The sequence below is a fragment of the Ambystoma mexicanum genome, chromosome 13 (assembly GCF_040938575.1).
Source record: "Ambystoma mexicanum isolate Mex_15411 chromosome 13, UKY_AmexF1_1, whole genome shotgun sequence".
Taxonomy (NCBI): domain Eukaryota; kingdom Metazoa; phylum Chordata; class Amphibia; order Caudata; family Ambystomatidae; genus Ambystoma; species Ambystoma mexicanum.
In genome coordinates, this window is record NC_090938.1 from 3552772 (window position 1) to 3577445 (window position 24674).

The 24674-nt window shown below is 48.8% G+C and overlaps 1 protein-coding gene across 1 annotated transcript in view; it reads right to left on the bottom strand.

The window, feature by feature from the left end:
• Positions 1-1457: 1457 nt before the first annotated feature.
• Positions 1458-24674, bottom strand: part of AHCYL1 (adenosylhomocysteinase like 1) — a 444591-nt gene continuing 421374 nt past the window's right edge. Inside the window, exon 17 of the mRNA XM_069632975.1 lies at positions 1458-7723. Within this exon, the coding sequence (XP_069489076.1) occupies positions 7717-7723 (7 nt within the window). The 3' untranslated portion in view covers positions 1458-7716. The remainder of the gene's footprint in view (positions 7724-24674) is intronic.

The following is a 24674-nucleotide window of genomic DNA, read 5'->3' on the forward strand; positions in this document are numbered from 1 at the left end:
AATGTTCTGCCTCCCACTCATCACTCTAAACTATCTCCTATCCTGGTCCGACTCAACTTGTTTGCTGCCTTTGACATTGTAGATTACCCCATCCTTCTATCTTCATTTGGTTTTTCCAGGTCTGTTAGTTATCCAATGGTTCTGCTCCTACGTTCACAACTGCGCTTACTCTTTTTCTTCGGCTGATAAACTCTGTGTCTTCATTTTGGCATTCATCAGGATCCATTCTCAGCCCTGTTCTTCTCTTCTCTATAAACCATCATTCGGGTCATTGTGTCTTTCGATCTCTCCTGTAAATACTATACCGATGATTCACAGATTTTTTTTCCTTTCTCCTTTTCTGATTCCTTCCACAAAAATCGGGCTGTCCTGCTATTCATTCTCAGATGCATTCCTACATTCTCCTCGTCAATCCTGCTAAAGCCTAGCCACCTTTATTTCCCTCAAACTACCTCCCTCTTTCTCTTCTACTGTCCCCCTACCTCATCACACAACTTAGGTGTTTAATCCTAAACTTTCCTCTCTCTTTATATTTAGGACATGGCCTACAACTTCTGTAATCAACTATCTGCAAGCCGGCTTTTCCTCTCGTTTAATATTACAAAGCTTCTCATCACATGTGTATTGTTTTTCATCTTGAGGATGCTTGGCTCTCTTTGTCAGACTCCCTGCTTCTCATCGTGTCTCTCTTGGCTCAGTCTTTAACTCTGTGTCTGCCATCTATTTGTTCTTCATGGTACCGCCACCACTTCCTTCCTTTGATCTCTCATCTCCTTTTTCCTTTCCTAATGTATTGTAAGTGCACTCATGGCCTCATTATGCCCTACCGGTCTGATCTCGCTTCCTTTTATCAACCTCTTTATCCACTTTGCACTCAGTCCCACTTTCTTCTCTTTGTACCAAAACCTCCCTGTGCCAAAGCTCTTTTTCCGCTCCTTTTCTCACCTCACTCATCAGCTTTGTTACAATCTGCCTCTTACTGTCAGGTGTTCCCCTTCTCTTGCCATTTTCCCCACATGTCAAATCTCAGTTTCTTCCTGCCCTCTGTGATTCTTAACATCTGCCCTCTTTTGACTACCTTCTCTTTCTTTTTGTATTAGTTACATGTTCCTTTATTATGCATTGTGCAGCGCTTTGGCGAAAGCACTAGATACATTCCAATAATAAATTACTAACACAAATGCAAGCCTGGACGTCTCTCTGTCACTCCCTGTTTAATCTGCCCGTGACAGTGCTAACTATTCGCTAAATTGCCAGCGCCTGGAATTATCACACATTTTTGAGCATCTGCAACAAGTCTGGGGTTCCAGGGCAAACATGTTTTTTCCATCCTCTGTGAAGGCTCCGCCCCTCTGCCACTGGGAGCCAGAGTCCGTCTGATACCTCAAGAGCTGCAGGTGAATGAAGGAAGAAGGTTCTTGATAAACTATAACATGCAAAGATAGTCGATGATCATGTTAATTGTACTAATGATTTATTGCTTATTTGCAAATATTAATATCAGTTTGCATTCATTAAAAATCATTCATATACAAAATAAACCTATTCGGCTGGATTGCTGGAGCATGCGCTAGCAATGCCCAGCCCCCTGCAGCCCTTAGCTCAGCGTTAGAGTGAGACGGTGACGTGAGGCAAAAGGGCTATATCACAACAAATCGATCCAAATGGACATGTAAGGCCTGGCAGACAACATAGCATGATCTATGAACATACAACGCACAAATGGTCCTGGTCGGTGACAACACAACGCGCATTAGGTGATACAGTTCCTGACCAATAGCATCTTGGAAAGCACAGCAGTCTTAAGCCCCTGAAGCAAGGAGGAGTCTGAGGACTTGAAAACAGGCCAGAAACTGTCCTTGTGCCATGGATTGCTGTTACGATGGCCAGGCAGGTCTTGGCAGTTCCACCTACATTACCAGGTAGTTTCAGGGAGGACAGGTCTTTCAATACTGCCCACCACTGGTGGTGGCAGTGCGGTGAGGAAGCATATCCTCTCATTATACAGAAGGATGTTAGCTTTGTAAACCTCCACATCTAAATTGAGGCAAAAACTAGATCGAAATCAGATATTAGGACCAATGTAGAAGAATGAAAGATAAACGGGTACATTTAAAGGAGGGAATGGAAGGCGCTACGGAATGGAATGAGAACACTGCAGCTGTTGGCGAATAAGGACATTGGGCCTCATTCCGAGGCTGGCGCTATCCATGGAGTAAATAGCACCATGGTAAGCAACCATGGAGCTATTTACTCCATGGAAATCCGGCATGGTGAATGGAGTAATTACCGGTCCATTCCAAGGTTGGAGGGACCGGTAATTCCCCATTCACCATACCTGTTCCCCATCCCCATTCCTGCCCCCATAGGGCTCAATGGGAATGGGGAAGGAGTAAATTACGGCACCGTAAATTACGGTGCCGTAATTTACTCCAAGGTCCCTTTGCGGGTTGGATTTTTAACGCCTGCTAAAAGCAGGCGTTAAATGCCAACCCGCAAAAGGGAACTCGGAATATGGTGGTAAGTGTTAATGGTCACCGTTGCCATTAACGGTGACCGTTAACCCTTACCGCCAGCCTTGGAATGAGGCCCATTGAGTATAGATCGCTGCCGGGGTCACGGTACATACATTCAATTTGGCTTCCGCTAATCGGTACTTCCTAGGTAAGAATTAATCAGTCTCATCCACAAACGGCTGCAATGGCTGCCTACTGTCATTTCAATAGTGACCCCTTCTGCCCATTGTTCCCAGTGTCGACTGAATGGTACCCAGTTAGTGCTGTGATTAGGGCAACTCTATAATTTAATGGTACATACGGCAAAACCGCTGCTCTAGAATGTTTAGGTGCTACAGTACAGACAACAAAACACAGACAAGTGCCTACATGTATGCCACTAGTGGCTGAGACAGCAATTCCTCCGGTCAGGGTTACGAGGTCAGTTCAAGGTGATACCAACTATATTCTATAAACGCGGGGAACAAGCAGGGGAGGGTAGAGATGGCATAGAGTTAAGGGACCCTGGAACAATGAAGTCAGAAACAGTGATGTCAAAAGGCATTGTTATGAAGTAAGGCAGGTGATGGAGGCGTGAAATGAAGGACAAAAGGGAGAAGATGATATGGATATAACACTGATGAAGGAGGGCGACAAAGAAAAACCATGACAAGCCCGGAGAATTTCATGAAAATATCCAAAGCAGCAGGCCCAGAATTCAAGTGTTTTTGGACAGAGTGGGGACCCGTTCGGCACTGCCTGCCTTATAACTCGAAGCAGCAGGTCCAGAATGCAAGTGCGTGTGAGCTTGGGACCGTCAGCCTCATACATTATACATTAAAAGCACTCCAAAGCACAGGGCTTGTACTGCATCTGTTGAGTGGTAGAAATCCTGATGTTAAAGGACATACACGCAATTTCAAATTGTTCTGTGTGGGGTCTAGTTTAGCCCCAATTTTGGTGCAGAAGTGGGGCATGTGCTAAAGAGTGGATACAGTGGTGTCCTCGGGAGGATAAACAGGTGACAATTTGGGGGCTGTAAGACCCTAATAGCATCTGAATTATGTTTTTTAATGGATATTTGTGAAGGCTTAAAGAATCACTTTCCAACCAAGCGAAGGGTGGTCACCAGACTCCTCCACCACCAACAAAGGGAGGTACATGGACGTTATTCAGAGTCCTTCCCCAACTATGAAAGGAGGACGGAGGATGGAGTCAGAATCCCAGCACATGCCAAGGCCAATGGTGAGCTGCTATTTTGGAGTAAGCCCTGTTACCACCTGCATCAGTTCTGTTGGGCTGGGCTATTATGTATGACTGGCAGGTCTATGACACGGTGCATCTGAACCGTGATGCAGTGCAACCCTTCATGCTAAGTGGTAAACAGCGCTAGCATGCTGCCTCCCTCTCGCGTTTGAGGACTCAGGGAGATAGTAGCATGCAGGGATTCCAAAGGAAAGCAGGGTTTGACCAGCTGCTGTAAATGGAGTAAGCATCAATGCACCAAAGCAAATGTGCTGGAGCCTCCTGGGCCTCGGAACACCATCAACGCCTTGTTCTGTAGATCGAATCGCTGAGTGACCCTGAGGACACATTAGGTTTCATCTTGTAGCTTCCCTGAGTGCAATGCACCAACCTAGCCTGGTTCTGGCATCTGTCATCCTTTGCTGTCGGCAGCTGTTATTTTGAAGTAGGAGGGGTCCGGTGGATTTGTGGGGGATGTTCTTCTCTTGAGCTGGTGATATGAGCTTCGGCCCTATCAGCATAATCAACCCCGGAGAAGTGTTTGGGGGAGTGGAAGTGGAGTGCCCTGAGTATATCCATAAGCACAGGGTACTCTCTTGGGTTATGCAAGGCTTTGAGTATTGTCTGTTTGCACCAAAAATACCCATCAAATGAGCACAAGGGAGGCAGGCTTGGCATGGATGCCACTGCCATCATCCTACTGATCTTTGGCTCATATAATGCATTACTGGCCACAGCAGATGGGATGTAAAAAGGAGCACTAGCCCCCTGGGTAGGGGAGTGTGACAGCAGAGCTTCTGGTGTGATCACAAAACATAAGAAGTGGAACAGGGACAAGCATCCTCAAGCTCATCCGAGACGCACTTCGAGCAGAAGACCTTGTGGGGAGGGAACCGGGTCAAAAGATCTTATGGGCAGAATCAGGAGGAGAAAGGGAAAAAGATCGCAACATGCCCTGGGCAGCATGAATAGTGAGCTCTGAAAGGAGGACATTATTGGGGCTGAATGAGGACATCTGAAAGAGGATGAATCAGAAGATACCAGAGACAGAAAAAAGGATGTGTGAAAGGAAACCAAATTCCTACATTGCTGGGCAGGCAGGATGAGGTGCTGATCATGAGGTTCTCTGGGGCATCTGTACAAGGAAAATGCAACAGGATGAAATTCTAAGGAACACATGGGGAGATATGCAGAGGAACAGGATCGAAGGCTCATTGAGGAGGTTATCTGGAAGGGAACTGACATGTAACAGGAACACAAGATCACTGGGGCAGGCACTGGGGCAGGCTGGGGAGGACATCTGAAAAAAAGGAAACTGTATTACAAGATCTGAACGATAAAATTAGGATATCCGAAAGGGAACATAATCGGGCAATCACTGGGGCAGGATGAGGAGGCGATCTGAAATGCAACAGGATTCCAGGGCAAGAAGGAGGATTTGAAGGGATCAGGATCATAAGATCCCAGGTGCAGGATCAGGAGGACATCTGAAAAGAAAAAGCGTCACTGGGCCAGAATAAGGAAAAGATCTGACAGTAAAGAAGACAATGGGACTGGTGGGGCAGGATGAGGAGGCTTTAAGAAAGGGAAGCACTGGTGAACTGAAGTGAGTGATCCACATTACCTGTCCGAAACACGTGTCCAAGACACAGGAATGTAGAACGGAGAAACACCTTCTCAAAAAAGTATTTTCTTTTTGGAAGTACCATTTATTCACCACATCAGGGAGCATTAAAGGCCCCAAAGCCAGCCTTTTCTGGGACATTATTATCCCTTTTAATGGCACGTGCTGGAATTTGTTTAATGGCCATTATACATTAACCGACAGAAGTACTTCTAGCAGAGAGGAAGTTCAATATCTTTTTGATTAAATCCATGTCTGCTAGTTTTCTAGCGTTGAGTAAAGGTTGTTTGTTTGAAATTAAACTCAACTAGCAGTTCCGAAGGCAAAACTCTGGCAATCAAATACTGCCTCTTACATGGCCTCCCGGCTCAAATTCCCTGCGTCTGCCTGAATGGATCTGAAACAAGAGTGACTTCCGGCACAGTGAGGCTATCTAATGTCCCGATGGCTGGTGAATCCAAAGGAAGCGTGAAAAGTATCCTGAAGCGTAATGACGTGCTGCAAGGCGTTCTTGAAGATGGACTATAGAGAGATGAGCCCAGACCTGCAGATGCAAATCACTTATAGAGAGATGAGGCCAGACCTGCAGATGAGAATCACCCAAAGGAGGGTTTTGGGGACTGTCTATCTCCCAGGGAGGGACCTCAAAGACCAGCTCTTCTTCCTAATTTCCCACTCGAGAGGGGTGTGTTGGTGGGGTTGGTAATCTCAGATACTTGCTCTGCCTTCTAGCTGCTCACTCATGTCACAACTGTAAACCTCCTCCTTTGACAGGGCAGGTAGAGTGTCTCATTGGCATCCTCTGCCAGCTATGCCCTCAATCAGGCACCAGCTCCAGCATTTAAATTCTTGTTCTGCAGGTGTGGGTGTCTAGTGTCAGGGGACAGGGACCTGCGCTGCCCCTGACAAGAACCTTCTTGCTCGAGAAGCAGACGGTGGCTTGTGAACCTAGTCTAATACTGTTCTATAACACACCTGCAATAACGGTGAAGTACTGGTCCAGGGATACCAGTTCACATCTGGCAAGGACTCAACTCTCATGCAAGACATAGTTACAGCCATAGGCCCAGTGTCAGGTGTCACACAGCTATTGTATAATAGAAATAACACCAGGCAGTGACTTTTAAGGCAGTGAAGACGGAGAGATTGGGACAGCTGTGTAGGTGAATGGGACGCTTTGGGGCACATAGAAGCGCCACTTCAAAAATGACCAGTCATGGAATGCAAAGACTGAAACAAGAGGTGAATGTCTGCAGATAGGCTGGGGGCATACATAGGCATTCAGAGGGCAGTCCAACCACATTGTAGGGCTGAAAGGACAAAATAAATGAAAAAACACACCACAGAGTTTAGAAGACCAACCAACACTGACTGGGAAATCATACCCTACCCTATTGCAGAAAACCGGGAAGGAAATGGAGCTCATTGTTGGGAGGTCAAACAGAGAGACTGAGGCAGACTGTCCCCTGTTACTGGGAGCTCAGGTGTGTGGACAAAATGTTCATAGACCAGTCCCTGGAATGATAGAGAGGAAAGAAGCAAACCTTGGATCTGGAAAAACAGCAGAAAGGAAGTTGCTCCAAGATCTGAGAGCAGAGCTACAGGACAAGAGTGAAACAGTGTCCTGCACCTGGGAAGTCAGAAAGACTGAAAAATGTGCCTGGTGCTTGGAAAGGTAGAGAAAAGGAAATGCAGTGTCAGAAGACAGGTGGGCAGAGAGGATATGCAACCAGCATCTACACCTCTGAAGGCAGATAAATAAACCCCACACTGTGCCTCTAGAGACCGACAGAGAGACAGAGAACTGTAGCCCTTCTCTAGGAGGGCAGATGGAGAGGACCTGCACCTCCAAAAACAGATCAATACACCCCACAGTGTGCCCCTAGAGACAGAATGAGAACTGTAGCTCTTTTCCAGCAGGGCAGATAAAGTGTGGGCACCTGCACCTCTGGAGACAGTCAGAAGATCCACAAACCGTGTCTCTAGGGAGAAATGGACAGATTGACAGACAAGAGTACTGTGCCCCTGAGAAGTGCACCATGTGTCTGAAGGAAAGACGGACAGAGCAGATGTGCTCTTGGGGGAGAATCCACACAGTACCTGGGGGAACAAAGAACACATACACTGCCTCTCAGAGGACAGACAGGCCTACCCAAGTAGCATACGTCTTTGGGACTGATGGATAAAAGAAAAACAAAGACAAGACTGAACAGCAATGATAAAATCACAGTGATATAGAAAATAAAATTAAAAAATATTTAACAATGAAGTAGAATAAAATAAAAAGATCTTAAAAAATAATCGTTTTCTCTCTAGATGACTTGAGGCTCTGGTACATCAGGGGGGTCTCTCTTAGTATCTGTAAGAAAAAGAGAAAACAAGAGTCAGCTTCATTTCTAAATAATAATGTACAGTAAGAGAGTTGACATTGCTTAGAATAGACAAGATGGGGGCTAAGATGGGAGCGCATGGAAGCTACCAAGAAACAAACGAATAGGGAGAGGATGGGAAGTGTAAAAGGGTGCCAAGCTGAGGACTGAATGGAAGCAGGAAGTCAAAAAGGAAGACAGTCAAAAGGGAAAGTGATAAGGAGTGCTATGGCTCCTTTTCTAAAGCTCCAACCAGATCCTTGGAGGTGCGCCAATATCTGGGTGACCCAATACAGCACCACCATGCTAATGCCCACCTAACCTACCACATGATCCCTGCATAAAACAGCTTAGCAGAAGCCCTACCTACAGCAGAGGCTGTACATGTACTGTGAGAAGCCTGAGGGTATTCTCACTCCTATTCCCCATGGATCCTCTGTGCAGGTGGCCAGGGAAAGGCCATCGCTTTTGGATCCCAACCGTGGGGGTGGACAAGCGAGGTAGGATCACCTGGATGGAGGGTCCTTGGGGACTGGGAGTGGGGGACCCTTGAGCAAGGTTAGATGTGGTATCCCCCTTTTCCTAATAACAAACCACCCAACCCATCTCCAACCTTTATGGCGTATACTCCTACGTCCCGTCCCCTTTCCTCCATACTTATGGGACATTCCTCCGTCCTGTGAGACGGGACCGGAGCACTTTGTAAAAAGCATCACATTTTTCAAAATGTGTCGTTCCTCTCTTTTTACGCGGGGTACCGCACTCGGCCGTAACCCCGCCCTTCTTAGCTCCGGCCAGCGCATCAGTCCTTTTCTCCACATGATCGGGACAAGACGCACTTGGATCTTTGGGAGATTTTTTCCTTCCAGTGTCCTTCCTTCTGCTCCGGCTTAGCGGTCGTGTAGTAGTCCGTCTATGCCATTCTGGTTAGATTTTCCCAATTGTTCTTCCTGCGATCAATGCTTTGCTAGGGCGGATCCCCATCCTCTTTGTTTAGAGTGTTTGGTTCCGGACCACCGATGGGATTCGTGCTTCTACTGCGATTCCCTTTCGGTCCGGGCGCTTCAACATCGTCTGGAGTGGTGGGAGGAGGTGTTTCAGCGCACTCCTCCTCTGCATTTTCAGAGCTCCATCGACGAGAAGAAAACACGCCCGGTAAGTTCTTTAGTTTTTAGAGCACCCTGGCTGGGGACTCCTTCCGGGGGTCTTCCCGGTCCGGGAGGAGCTTCAAAAGCTCTGTTACCGGGGTTTCCCCTGAGGTGCTTTCTAGGCCTATTAAGTGTACCAGAGTTTTCTCGAAGGGCCCCGGTAAGGAGCCTATTGCCACCGGATTACAATCCCAGGTCCCTCCTCTGGGGGCTGTTTGTGGGCTCAGTTCTACTTAGGTGGTGGGTACCAGAGCTTGCTTCGATGTCTCTTTGTCTGGAGCTTCCCATACAGACACTGAGGTACACCCTGAGGCCTCTGTGGAGGTTTTCTGTACTGAACTAAGGTTTGAGGCCCCTCGTGAGGGGGCTGTAACCAGACTCGGATCCAAGGTTCCTCTGTAGGCTAAGGTGACCGACAGTTCTAAGAGGCTTGTAAAGGTCTTGTCGGTGAGGTGTACTCCTCATCGTTCCTGCTCGGGCGGTGACACTGGTTCTGTCGAGGGGGGCATACAGTGATGTCCTTGACCGGAATTCCTCTGTTACCGGCGTGGCCGAGGTCCCTCCGTTGGAGGCTAATTTGGCTGATAGCATGTCTCAGAAACATCCTAGGCGACACAGTACTGGCTCTGCCGAGGTTCCTGTGTCAAGGCTAAAATGAAGACCCCTGACCCATCTGTGGAGACCCTTGCCTCACTCCCACATGTGTCGCAGTTCTCCTCAGGTGCTGACAAAATGGCGGCCGTTCCTGTGAAGACTACAGCAGCCATTTTGGATTCCACCCTTACACCTACGCCATTGGCTTTAGGTGCTGGGAGTGGTTTTTCAGGTGAACATCGTTTTCCTTGTGCGCATCCTTTTCGTCCAGTGTATGACTGGAACGCTCGGATGCATTTAATGCACACTGTCTCACTCCCTGTGGCATCTGAGTCCTTGATCTACGTTGATTCGAGTGGAGAAGGACCTTCTTGGTAGCCCTCTCCCTTACGCCCCTGGAGCTACTCCGCTCACGAGAGGCCCCTCCTGCCACGCCTAAACTGTCGGACGCCTTTTTCAGAAAATTTCAAAGGCTTATGCACTCCGACCCCATGAAGGAGTATTTCTGAGGTTTGTTTAGGGAAATATGCCCTCCAGTGGCTCCTGCGCCGTCGGTTGCAGCCGTGGCAACGGTGGTTCCAGCAGCTCCGCCTCTACCGGCCGGCCCGCCTCCAGCTCTCCCTCCCTTGCCTCCCTTGTCTCCAGTGGACAAATCTTCAGCAGGGCCAGATGCGACGCAGCTTGACCCGGATGTGTCGGATGACACACAGGGGGATCAGGACAGCGAGGACCAGCCCCGCTCTGTTAGAGCCTTCCACGACCGTGTGCTGGACGTGATGTGTCTTCTGGATGTTCCAGTACCCGAGGCACCCGCTCCCCAGGAAGGGGTGCTTTCTGGGGCATTCACCTTGTCATGTCTGGAGCGTACCGGCTTGTTCTTCCAGAAGGACGTTTTGTCCGAGGTCCGAAAGGGCTGGGATAAACCACACTCTGAACTGATTGTTAACAAAAAGATTGACACTCGTTATAGGCTTCATTCTTCGGAAGAGTTAGCCTTAGCGTCTTGTCCGCTCCCTTCCTCCACGGTGGTGGCGGCTGCCACGTTACAATCCAGACCGGCTTCAGCATCCTCTACAGCGGCAGCCCAGGTTCTGGCCAAAGAGGACAAGATTCTTGCCTCTTTGGGGAGGAAGACCTTTGCTAATTCAGCCCTGCAGTTGCATCAAGCGAATGCAGAGCTTGTGTTAGCGGGGGCGAATATGAAAATGTGGAAAGGTCTGTCGGAATTTGAGGAATTCATCCCCGCAGATAAACTAGACGATTTTAGAGCGGGTTTGTCAGATGCCAGGGTCCTGGCGCAGGATATGCTTGAGGCTGCGGCGCATCATGTCGACACCTCGGCTCGGGGCCTCATGCTTGGCGTGGACACCTCTCGTCAGGCTTGGCTTCATACCACAATGTTTTCCAAAGAGGTGCAGGATGAAGTTCTGGACTTGCCTTTTGACGGAAAAGAGCTTTTTCATTCATCGACAGACGTTGAACTGACCAAGACTAAGGACAGCACTCAGACTGCCAAGTCCCTGTCCGACTTGGTGAAACCGCCTTTCAGGGCGCAGAGGACATCTTCGCAGCCTCGGCCTTCCTCTGGATTTCAGGGGTTTCTGGATCGGAAGGCACGTAGAGTCGACACTCCAACAGGAAACTCCCGTCGGCGTCAGCAACAGGGCTGTTTTTTCTCTTGATCCTCGGCCTCCTCCTCAGGTTCTGGTGGTACAGCCACCGAAAAACCAGCTAAATGAGGATTTTCGGTGCTCGCACGAGACCCCGGTGGGACGGCGCATTGCGTCTCACTGGGAGGCATGGCAGACCATCACCAAGGACCGGTGGGTCTTTTCAGTTGCTCAGGTGGGCTTCCGCTTGCCCCCTCTCCCTACCCCACCCTTCAATCCTCCCTTCCAGCAGTCGGGGTCGCCCTCCCTCAGAGCCGAGTTCCAGAAGCTTTTGGATCTCAGGGTGGTGGAACCCGTTCCCCTATGGGAGCGAGGGGAGGGCTTCTACTCCCGGCTCTTTACGGTGCCCAAACCCAACCAGGCTGGCCTTCGCACCATCCTAGACCTTTCCCAGTTCAATCTCTCTCTTCCCCAAGAGAAATTCAAGATGATCACACCCTGTCAGATAAAGTCCTCCTTGCAGAAGGGCGACTGGCTCAGCGTGGTGGACCTTCAGGATGCTTATATGCATATCCTTATCTGGAGTCCGCATCGGAAATGCCTACGGTTTTCCATGGGGGAGGAGCATTTTCAGTTTCGTGTGCTCCCGTTTGGTCTCAGCTCGGGACGGTGTGTCTTTATGAAGATGATGTCGGTCATCGCAGCGTATCTTTGGCTGCAGGGTATCCATGTGTATCCGTATTTGGACGATTGGCTGCTGCGCAGTCCTTGTCCTCTGTCAGCCTCGAACAACCTTCAGTTTCTCCTCCAGCTCCTGTTTCACCTTGGGCTGTCAGTGAACTGGCAGAAATCCTCCATGACAGTCTTTCAGGACTTGATTTTCCTGGGTTTTCGTTGGAACACTATCGACTGCAGAGTATACCTGACTGGGGACAGAATGGCGGACCTCTTGGCCACGTGTCAGGCGTTTATGCGGTCGGAGAGCATGTCGACCTGGTGGTTCCAGAGGCTTCTGGGCCTCATGGCCTCGTGTGTGCTGGCTCTTCCTCTTGCTAGTCTCAAGATGAGGAGGACGCAGATGGCTCTTCAGAGCTCTTGGCGCCAAGCAGTGGATCCAGACTCCAAAATGATCCTGGTTCCATCCTTCATGAGGATAGATCTCCAGTGGTGGTCTTCTCTCAGCAATCTGTTGGTGGGCGCGGCTTTTCAAGACCCCTGCCCGCTATTGAAGTCACAACGGACTCATCCCTTCTGGGTTGGGGTGCGAAGTTGGATCTTCTTCAGGTTTCCAATCTATGGTCGCCACAGGACAGACAGCTTCATATAAATCACTTGGAGCTCCTGGCGATATTCCTGGCGCTGAAAGCGTTCAAGCCTGTCATTGTCAACAAAGTGGTCCGTGTCCGCATGGACAATGTGGTGTCCATGTTTTATATCAACAAGCATAGGGTTACTAAGTCCCTCCTTTTGTGGATCTTGCCATTCAGATTTGGGAATGGGCTGTTCAGCATGGCATCTGGCTGGTGGCGGTACACATCCCGGGCCAGCTGAGTGTTACTGCAGATGCCCTCAGCTGATGAACAATGGTCAGTTACGAGTGGGAACTGAACACAGGGGTCCTCTTACAAATTTTCCATTGTTGGGGCACTCCAGAAGTGGACCTCTTTGTGACGTCGACAAACAGAAAGCTTCCCCTGTATGCCTCCAGAAACGGGCTGGGAGCCTCCTCTCTGGGAGTTGCTCTCGAGATTTCCTGGCACAACATGAGAGCCTATGCTTTTCTGCCTCTGCCTCTGATTCATCAGGCGCTTTGCAAGTTGAGGGGCACAGTGAATTGTTCTCTTCTGTTCATAGCACCGTGGTGGCCAGCCAGGTTTTGTCTTTCAGAGCTTCAGCATCTATTGGTGTGTGCACTGATCAGGCTTACAATGGTTCCCAACCTGCTTCACCAGAGCGATCGGCAGTTGTGGCACCCCTCCCCACAATCGTTCAACTTGGCGGCATGGTGCCTGAGTTCAGATCCCTAGAGCACATCAATTTGTCCACAGATAACATGAGCATTATTCAGGCGCCCTGGAAGCCCTCGACAAGATCTCAGTATAAAAGTAAATGGCTATGGTTCTGCCCCTGATGTTTGGCTAGGCAGCTGGACCCCAGGGAGGCTACGATCAATTCAGTTCTGTCCTGTGTCTCACATCTGGCAGAGACTGGCATTCATATCTTGCCCTGCAGGGCTTTTCTGTCGGCTATTGCCACTTATCTGTCCATGGATAAGTGCTCTTTTTCGCTGTCAAATCCAGTCATTAAAAGACACTTTGCGGGCCTCATGCACCTTTACCCTCCTGTTCGCAAACCGCATCCAACGTGGGATCTGAATGTGGTCCTTACGGCCTTGTGCCATAAGCCCTTTGAGCCCATGGCTACGGTAGACCTTAAGTACCTTTCGTGGAAAGTGTCCTTCTTGGTTGCTGTGACTTCGGCAAGGCGTGTGAGTGAGCTCCAGGCCTTGTCGGTGGAGTGTCCCTTCCTGGGTTTTCAAAAGGATAAGGGACGAATCCTTCCTTCCTTCCAAAAGCTCTGATTTTCATCTGAATCAGTCAATCTTCTTGCCTGTCTTCTTCCTAAACCCAGCCTCAGAGGCTGAGAGGGTTTTGCATTGCCTAGACGTTAGAAGAGCTCTTAATTTCTATCTGGACAGAACATCTGAGTTTAGGAACTCTGGTCAGCTTTTGGTGACTTTCGGTAATCCGCAAGGTAAGCCGGCCTCGAAAGCGACCATCTCCAGATGGATTGCTGCCTGTATTTCTGAGGCTTACGCTGTTCAGGGCCTTCAACCTCCAAAAGGGATTCACGCTCATCTTGTATGGGGCAAGGCGGCTGCTGTTGCCTTCCAAAAGTATGTCCCCTGGGAGACTATCACGAAAGCGGCTACGGGGGCCTCCCCATCGGCTTTTTGTAGGCATTACTGTCTAGACATGAGCTCCAGAGCTGATGCTCAGTTCGGTCAAGCTGTGCTAAAAAAACAGTTTCAATAAGGAGTTTTCCATCCACCCGTAATTTCTGTGAGGAGTGCTTGGGAATCTCCCATAAGTATGGAGGAAAGGGGATGGGACGTAGGAGTATAATAAAGTTACTCACCGTAGTGACTACCTTACTCCTAGTACATAGTCCCCTTTCCTCCATACGCCCGCCCGCCATCCCCACTAATAAGGTTCTTCTATTATTGCTTAAAGGTCTCAGACCTCGCGATAGAAAAGGACTGATGGGCAATGCGCTAGGCGGAGCTAAGGAGGGCTGGGTTACGGCCGTGTGCGGTAGCCCGCGTAAAAAAAGAGGAAGGACACATTTTTGAAAAATGTGATGCTTTTTACAAAGTGCTCCGGTCCCGTGCCACAGGATGGAGGAATGTCCCATAGGTATGGAGGAAAGGGAACTATGGACTAGGAGTAAGGTAGTCACTACGGTGAGTAATTTTATTATTATCAACTAGCTCCCCTTTTTTTGTCTCAGTCATGTCATTCTAGTACTGGGACCAGGAAGAGACAAACAGGAGGCATACACACCAACATATAATCACACACGCTGGTACTGAGATGAGGAAGAGAGTCTCAGAGGTATACCGCTCAAGAGATCAGGTAGGTCACACTAATAGGCCTAACTATTGTCAGGCAATTGACAGAGAACACTCACACCTGCAGCTCATTCACACACCACAGGTGTATACAAGGTGGGAAGATAAAAGAGCAGAGAGAGGAGGGAGAGAAAGACAAGACACTGCTATGGGCTGTTGGATGCAGAACTGCCGTATGACAAGGGACGGAATACCAGGGATTGCAGAGGCTGGCGGTCCGAACTGGGACAACTTGAGAACAGGAGTTCTCTGACGTAACTGCAAGACAAGAGAAGGCAGCCTGCTGAAGGGCCGGCCTTCTAATGAAGAGGCAGTGTGCTCATTCTCCTGTGGTTCTGCAAGAGCGCAGGAATGTCTCAGGGGCAGAAGAGTGAACCCTATACGCAACAGAACAGAAGCAAGTCCAGTGCGGTATCCGAGAACAATGCAAAGAAAGCCGGTGAGTTTCAGAGACCAGGAAACCCGGTGTGAAACTGACCACGAGTGCTGTGAAGGAACCAGTGATTGTGCAAGTATACAATGTAGCACAAGGGTTGCGTAAGTCTGAAAGAAACGGAACACGTTCTCGAAAGTCTTTGTCTGAAGTGTTTAACAATTAACAGTCACGTGAAGTGTTAAAGGGACTGCGCACCTTGAGAAAAGGAAAGGGGCAGTCCTGAAAGGATCCAACTTGCGAGACAAACATTTCAATGGTGTAAACTAAAGAAATCTTTATCGCTCGGCCGTATAAAACCTACAAAACCAATTTGAACATTGAAAAGCAGATGGCTCTTTTTCTTAAATACTGGATTGAATGCAGGTCAACCACCAGAAGGTGAAAACCAGAAATTGGGAGTCTTTTCAGCCTATTAATACTGTGAATTATTTTGAACTTATGGAAGGCAACCCCAACACCTCTTCTGTGAATTATTCCGAACATGTGGAAGGGAACCCCATCATTTCTACTGTGAGCTATTCTGAATTTGAGGAAGGGAAGCCCAGCATTTCTACTGTGAATGATTTTGAACCTGGGGAAGGGAGCCGCAATATTTCTACTGTGAACTATTCTGAATTTGGGGAATGGAACCCCAATGCTTCTACTGTGAACTATTTTGAACTTGGGGAAGGGAACCCTGGTGCTTCTGTTGTGAACTTCCTTAAACATGGGGAAGGAACCTTGGGTCCTGATTCAAACTATTTTCCCTTTTGTCTATGAAAGATAATTTAGAGAGTGTGTTACAAAGCTACTTTACACTTGGCGAAGGGGCAGAACCTTGGGTTAAACACTGTTTTCCTTTGGTTGTTGATATCCTGACACATTGTATAGAGCCAGTTGTTAGGGCAAGTATAGGTTTTTCACACAGACAGATTCTTCAGTTGAACTCTTTGACTCAGACGTTCCTTGTTTTTTTTTAGGTAGGGAAATCCCACCCTAGATTAGGACAAGTTAGGCCTTCTTCCATCCTGACATTTAGGTGTTTATATTGAGATCTGAACCTGTTGTCTGTGTCAGTCTTTATGGTGCCCTCAGAGTACCCATCCCCTCCCCTCACTTTCATGCTTCGTTGATAGCTCCATGGCAATATTATTGCCAGATCACTGATCTTTCCTTTTGGAATTCACACCCAGCCTTTGTGCAATATCTCACTCTCTCGGGCCAGATGCCCCATGTTGCTCCTCAGGTATTGACACCACTCCTCCAAACCATCATCGCTGCCAAGCCTTCTTAAGGTGAACCAACAGCTTATCTAAATAGTTGCAACTCCTCAATCTTTCTCTTGATGTGCTGGTCACCCTCTAAAAATCTGTAAACCTAGTTGTAATCTCCTTCTCACTGAACAGGTTTCCATTTGACAGGCTGCGTTAGCAAAATAGGGGCTTTCACTTGCTCCGACTACCAAATATTGGGGTTTCATGCTGAACTCCTGGGTATTATTTCAATCCCATGTTGCACAGAAGACATGGGTACATTCCAGTTGTCATTCTTAGAGCATATTATAGCGATCACTGATATACCGGGAGCATAAAGGGCCGGTAACGGCCTACCAGCCCGAAGCAAAGGCAAAGCCGGAAGACCAAACAAGAGAGCAATCAATTGCAGAGCTGATTAGGGCTATATCCCAGTAGACCGAAGCCTATGTGGGCTATAAGCCTGCCCCTACCTAAAGCAGGATGACCAAAGACAAGAGGAGCTAATTGCAGAGCCTAGTGAGGTATAGAAGCCCACAGCCTGGCTAGGGTCCGATGACCAAAGGAGTGATGAGCCAAAGGAGGAACACGTTGTCTGCAAGCCAACAGGGGACTGTAGCCCAGTTTCCTGGCTGTAGCTACATGACCAGAAAAGAGCATTACCGGAGCATATAGTTGGCTTAAGCCTGGGAAGTTTATCCTGGGCTGGTGGGTGAGATCATAATTTATCTGAAAAACACCTTGGAGGCGATGGGAGAATACCTGCAGGTAAACTGCTGAGTATCCCCAGTGTTAAGGGGAATTGCCAGTTCTTACCTGGTAGGCCTGTGTCAAATCTGCACTGCTAGAGGCGCCTACGAAAAGAGCACTGGAGAAAACTGCAGAATCAAGGAAGGACAGAGGAGGAAATCAAGGATGTGTGCTGGAGCCGTATAAAAACCCTGTGAGTCTGAGCTAACCAGCGGAGGGCTATATCCCTGCAACTGTGTTTGTGGAATAGGGCAGGGTACTTGAACTCGGACGTTAGTTCCTCTGAGGTTCGACCCCTGCAAGTATTGGTTTGACCTCATTCAGACACTGTTGGACTCATGAGATATCCCTCTGTGTTCTGGTTATACCATAGCCATTAGCTTCTGTGAGTGTCAAATGATACATTCATTCAAAAGCTAAAAGGATGAGTGTAACCCACAAGGCAAACCCGTGAAGCCGGCTTGAACAGAATGACCAAGTCTGGTCTCAAAACTTGTTTCTTCATTTGTCACCTAGAAGGTGTTCCTCCCAAATGTGTTACACTGTCTCTAGTTGGCTATTTTCTTTTGTTTGTCATCTTCGACATCAGCAGTTTAAGAAATTGTATTCTTGTTGCAGTATTGTTCACTCCTTCCTCTCTTCCCGTGCCTGACCGCTCCTTCGCAACTCACCAGATCTTTTGGAATCACTGTTTTTACTGCTATGTACACTCAAATCAAATTCTCCCCAGACATGAGGACAGTGGCCCGTCTAACACCCGTATTCTTTATTGGTGTATGGAAGCCATACACACTTGTGTGTATGCCCCCTGCTCGAACTAAACCAAGAAATGGGCAAAGTACTGATACTCAACGTTACGCTCATCTGTGGAACTCATCCTTCAGGCAGTACACACTCTCTAGAGCCCTTCTTTATTCAACCCCAAGAACAAGCACATAGCTGGAGGCTTGCCTTCTCCATCCTCAATGGTGAGCAGAACAGTGCCTCAGACCATACAGGACATTGAGGACCGCATAGCCTGCAGTAAGGCAATTAAGACCTGGCCTTATACCTCTCTCTACACCCTTCTTTGCCCTTCTCCAATCTCTTGTCACAAATGCTCAACACTTACCATCTAGACCTCGGCGGCCCAAGCCCGACGGGCTCGGTACACGGTGAGAACGTGGTGGGTTCTCCCCCCAGCACCAAGGGTCCTGCGTTCTCCGTGGAGGTTTCCATGGCGCTTACACAACGCTGTGCGGTGTGGGCACCAGTCAGGTTCCCAACGCATGTGATCACCAGTCACGTGACTCCTACTACCTTGGTTGAGTAGTTGTGCTTTGCAAATGTTATATATAAGAAAGAGATGTCAAGATTCTGCTTGGTGGCAATCTCTGCTTGAGAAAAGATATGATTTTATTTATTTATTTAAAATTGTAGAGCGCACTACAGCCCGCAGGCATCGAGGCGCTATATCAGAGCTTAAGAAGGCTTGATTAAGGGTTACAAAGAAGCCGCCCAAGAGTGCTTGTTACAGTTCAGTTCAGAGAAAGTGTTTACAGAGTATCACAGAATGCATGCAGGTGCATATTGTCAAAGAATCCATGTTAAAGCAGTCAGACAAAGAGGTTAGTTTTGATGGCTTTGCGAAAGGCTGAGTGGGATTCAATGTTCAATGATCATGATGTGAGGCGGTAGGGAGTTCCAGAGTAGGAGGGCGACAGCAGGGAAGCTGGAGCCACCTGGCCAGACCTTACGGGTTCTGGGAACCGATAGGAGGTTAGAGTAAGGGGATCTGGAAGGTCTGAGGGTGGCGGGTTTGGTGATTCTGCATGACAAGTAAGGGGGGGCAAGGTCGTGAAGGCACATGTGAGTCAAGGCCAGGGCTTTGAATGTGATCCTCTCCTTGACTGGGAGCCAGTGGGCCTGTCTTCTAAGTACCGAGATGTGTTCTCTACGCGTGAGGCCGGTGGTGGCTCTGAGCGCGTTATTTTGAACGATTTGGAGTTTGGCGACATTCTTGGCAGAAGTGCCGATGAGTAGTGCATTACAGTAGTGAAGCCTGGAGCCAATTATGGCCCTGGAGATAGTGAGGCAGTTCTATTGAGACAGGAAGGGTCTGACTGCGTTGATGAGTTTAGAATGATAGGCAGATGAGGAGACTATGGCGTTGACCTGCCTCTCCATGGTTAGGTCAGGTTCGAGGTAAACAACTAGTGTTTTGATGGAAGGTGACACAGTGATGGGGATGTTGTCAATGGAGAAGGTGGAATATTTGTTATCCAGTGTGCTCAAGGTGGAGGGGGAACCAACTAGCAGCAGTTTGGTTTTCTGACTGTTGAGACATAGCCAGTTTTCTGCCATCCAAGATTGGATTGTTGTGTAGATGAAATTGAGGGTGTGCTGTGGCCTCGTGAAGATGTTGTAGAGGGTGGGGGCCGTGCAGATGAGAAAAGCTTGAAAACGGGGAGGTCCAAGAATAAGCTAAAGAAAAGATTCATGAAGAGGCTGGAGGGATGAGTGATGGGGTGGGGATTGGCCAGAAAAAAGAGCAGAAAGGTGTAAAGGCCACAAGGTTACATTCATAGTGGTATAAACACACTAAGCTGTGTCATGGGCCCACCACTAAGCCCCTGCCCCAGTGAGCACAGCCACATTCAAACGTCAGGAACCCCTGCACCAACAGCCTCAGAACCCACCCCACCACCCTTCTCCATAGCCCTCCTAAGCACAACCACATGGTAACCTCAGAACCCCCCACAAGCACAGATGGCCTCAAAACGTGCCTCCCCAATTCCCCTCTCCATAGCCATGTAAGCACAACCACATAGTAACCTCAGAACCCCCCACAAGCACAGATTGCCTCAGAACCCCCACACCTCCATCTCCCCTCCCCACAGCCCTATGAGCACATCCACATAGTAACCGCAGAGCCCCCCATGATCACAGACAGCCTCAGAACTCCCCCCAATGCCCTTTCTCACCCCTAAGCACAACCACATAGTAAACACAGAACCCCCCACACAAACAGCCTCAGAACTCCCATCTCTCCTCCCCATAGCCCTCAGAGGACAAACATTGAACAACCTTAAAACCCACACTAACTACAGATGGCTCATTGCATCTCTCAGCACAGACATCCTGGAACAACAGACTTACTGATTGGATTGTGGCACAAGCAACAAACAGAGGGCATAAATGGGCAGGCCACCATCTTAGAGTCAAGTGAGCCTGCCATGGTTAGCGGGTCTACTGACTGGATTCCTCTGCTGCCAATGAACACTTTCCCCTGCTCATGTGTCCTCCGGTTTGGGGACGTGCAGTCTGCCTGCTTCCCAGTATTTGCAGGCTGCAGCCCTACTATAGCCACCTATTGTTCCTTGTCTCCTACGTCCCTGAGTCTTCAGGACGATTGTGGATTGGATGCTGCAAGCCTAGTGTACTCTAAGCTCTCAGTGTTTTACAAAAATCGTCCTCATGATGAAGTGTTAGGATATGGCTCATCTCGTCACAGTCGCCCTTTCCACTGCCTTGTTTGCAGTATTCTTTTTTATTGGGGCAACCCCCATATATCCCCACAAACACCCTCCCTCCCCCACCTCTACCTAATTGAACAATTTTATATGAACACTAATCTGAACCTCCTGTCCTTAAAAATGCTACAAAAACACGACAAAATGGCAATTTCAACAAATGCAGTGAAATGACGCGTCGAGGCGGGCGGTTTGAGTAGTGATTGGGTTTCTGATCCTTGGTCTCATAATAACCATTAGTGCCCAGATATGTGGAGCCCTGTGTCACCAACTAAACACATTTATGGATGATCCACAAAAGAGTGGCTTCGTTCTAGGGGGTATTTTGGAGCTCTCTGCTAGTGGGGCTTGGGGAGGTGGGTGGAGTCCGGGGGATACCCCATTTACTGTTCCAAAGGTTGCATCACCTATCTGGTGCCTTTCCCTGGCCCAATGCGACCCTCTGTCATCAAATGAAATCTATTAGTGCCCGTCTGAAGCCTATGAAGCCCCATCCCAGGGGTACTCACCATTCATACCTCCTCATGGTCTCTTGGCTCCTCCTGATACTCCACTCGCTCACAGGATAAGGCTTTCGATCCTTCCCCTGCCTTAGGTTTGGGTTGGGGGCTCCTTTGCGTCCAACCACAGAGCCACTTGTGCCTCCCCGATGGTTTAAGGGTGACCTAGGATAATATCCTATCCAATCAAGTTCTGTGTGGAAAAGAAATCACTTTCCCTTCTCTCTCTCTGGTGCGTCTCTCACCCCTCCGTTTTGCTCTATCATGTACACAGTTGTCTGTTCCAAAGGGGAGGACCATTAGGATGGCTTGTGATTGACCCAGGCATTGGGTCCTGGGTCATATTCTGGGTTCCCTTTGACAGTTCTACTGCTCTGGCCCTTTATCTCCAGTGTCTTCTCTTCATAGGTCCAGACATTTCTCGCGCACCTGCCCCAATCTTTAAGTGGAGGCTCTCTTTTCACTGCCACTCCAAAACAGTGTTCACTGGATGGAAAAATAATGTCTTCTCCACAGCCCAGCCCACTTCAATCTGGCTCCTTCCCTTTGAGATCTTTCCGACAGTTTCTTTTTCAACACTTCCCTTTCTTTATAGGCCAGGGTACTCGCTCCTTCCCCACCTTCAGTTTTGGGTTGGTGCCTTCCCTTCCTCGGCCACTCCTGATTCACTCCCACACACACTGGGCCCTTGTCAGGCAGAGGGTATGTCGGCCTGCTGCCTGCGGTCTCTCCTTTTTAGGCTTCAATTCCTCAGGTCTTCCTTCTTCTTCCAGGTCACGGAGGTGCAACCCTGCAGGGGGCTCCACCTCCTTCACCCCACTGGCCTTGCTATGTGCTCTCTGGCTTGTATCTGCCCGAGCTTCTGATGGACAGCAGGGAGCAGGCCTAGATAGAGACCTCCCTTTTCCTACAGGGAGCAGTGAGTAGCACGTCCACTTCCTCTTGGCTTGTGCACCTTAATGGCTTCTTCAACCGCTTTTATACACCTGAGCCGATGTGTGTCTTTGTAAGGCAGCCCAGGATTGGTATTTTCCTTAGGCGGCTTGTTTCGGGTTCCATCATTGTCCCTTCTTGATTGGTTCTTTATCTTAATACTATTATTCCTTTTGTAATGGGCAATAGGTAAATTACCTTCAATATCGTTAATTGCTGGCTCTGCAGCTTCAAATGGATGCCCTGCCTTTAGTGCCATCTTGGAATTTCCTATGGGTCAGTTTGCGGTTCCACTGTGCTCTGGGGTTGCCTGTATTTGCTGGTTTAATGGGTGCGCTCTTCGTGCGGCCTGAAGGCAGCCTGGAATCTTCCTTCTTTCCTTTATGTGTGTATTCTAGTTTTGCTAAGCGTTTACCGTTGAAGTATATCTATATAAGTTCAGCTAACTGTCCTGGCAAGTGTCCGGGCTGCTGGGACTTGTAGTTGTGTTGCAATGTTTGTCTCTTCTGGCATTCTTCAGAGGGAAGACAAAATACTGCATCTCAGAGGGAGTGACTAGCCCAAGAAACCCAGACCAACCAAGTCCCCAGGGACTTGCTGGCTCATAGGAGAGGACAGGGAGTGTCTCGACCTCTCCACACCATCTTCAGTATAGAAACAAGAAAACCCCCAACCTAGTGTCTTTTTGCTCCACAAGGCTTTGTGACCCCGCTCTTCCTTCCTTTCATCTCCTCTTTCTACATCACCTTTCCTATTGCGCTCCCTTCATCCAGTGTTTCTCTTCCTCCTTTCCTCCCTTCTAATCCGTTCTTTCCCTATCCTCCTCGCCTCTCTTCTGTATTTTTCACCTTCCCTCATCTACTCGCTTTTCCACTCCTCGCCTGACCTTCACACTCTATCTACACTACTCCACCCCTTCAGTTTCTACCCTTTTCCTCTCTGCCTCCTCACTGCTCCAATACGCTTTCCTTCTCTCCCGTGTCTACCCTCCTTCTCTTCCCTCTCCTCTCCACCTCCTTGCTGTTTTGCCATGCTCTACTTCTCTATTGTATCTATCTTCTTCTCCTATTTCTCTCCCCTCTCCACTTTCTCCTCCATCCGCCAGGCTCTGTCCTCCTGCACACTCTCCTCCATACCAACTGCTTGTCTCCCTGACTCCTAACACCCAGACGAGATCTCTGTGCATGTTGTGTGAAACATGAAGGTGTCTACCTGGCTAGACCCTGGGGATCTGTCATCCAGGTGGCCATTACACGGCCATCGCTTTTGGATCCAGTTCCTGGAGGTGGACTAGTGAGGGAGGATCACCTGGATGGGGGGTCCTCGGGGAGTGGGCTTGGGACACCGACGGGGGAGACACTGTATCCCTCTTCTTTCAACACCTTTTCCCCATCCTACCACGTAGGACATTCAAAAACACTGCCCCCGCCCCTTTTCCCACACAAACACTTTTGCACAACACGCAAGAGAACAGACTAACACCAGAGCAGTTTACCTGACATGTCCCAATACAATGGTCAGGCACACACACCTGACAGCCCTTTCCCTTCTCCACAGGGATAAAAGGTGGAGCAAGAGAGCACAGTATGAGCAACCCAGACCACACGACAAGACAGTTAATCTACCCTGGCAGTTCAAGCAAAGGAGAAAGGTGGCGAGAATCGAGAGGGTGAGAAGGAGAGAAGCGACCTTGCCCTTTCCGACCCAAACCTGCGAACCCTTCTGAGAAGAAAATGTAAGCACGAGGACAATAGCTAAACAGTCATGCAGCAGATGTCAACGGTACACAGGGCATGCCTACGCCGATAAGCCGGAGCGAGGGAGACTCCTTCTACTGTGGTATCGGCCTTGACTCCAGCGGTGAGGAAAGCCAAGCATTTCATCACAGCCGGTGAGTTGAAGGGGAAGCCGATAAGAAACCGAACTGTATTGAATGAAACCCGCAAAGTGGCAGATTGAGAAGAGTTCAAAGAACTGTGAATTATAAGGGGAACACAAGCTGCAGAGGGGACCGGCACCGTGTGGGTGCTGACCCAAGAAACTATGGTCAATCCCGGGTGAATGGAAACTACTGATACCAGAAGGCCTTAGGAGAGCCACCAAGATAGGTCAAAGTGGTCATACATGACGTCTAGCAAAATCCACGTATAGTCGAAAGCCTTTGACCTAAAAACTATAAAACAAGGGAAGTGAATCCTGCAGACATTGAAATTGAATGTTAATAAGAAGTTGGAAAGAGTGAACCCGGTGGAGGGACGCTGACGAAGATGGGGGAAAAGTCTAAAGTCCCAAGAACCAGTGTGTTGACCAAGGTGAACCTGGAAGAGGGACGTCTGCGAGAACTGTTAAAAAGGTCATTAAGATTTGTGGAAGAGAAAAGCCATAGTGAACCCGGTGGAGGGAGGCTGATATTTGAGAGGGGTTGGCGCCCAGAAGAGGGTGACCCAGAGGTGAAGAGAAGTCACCTTAAGTGCAATCCAAAAGGAACATTTGTTGTGTTTTTTGTTAAAACCTATCAGGCCCACCGAATGCCCTGATACTGCTAGGAACTGCTTTTGAGGATCAAAACTCAGAAGGGGGAGATCCAGGGGGTGG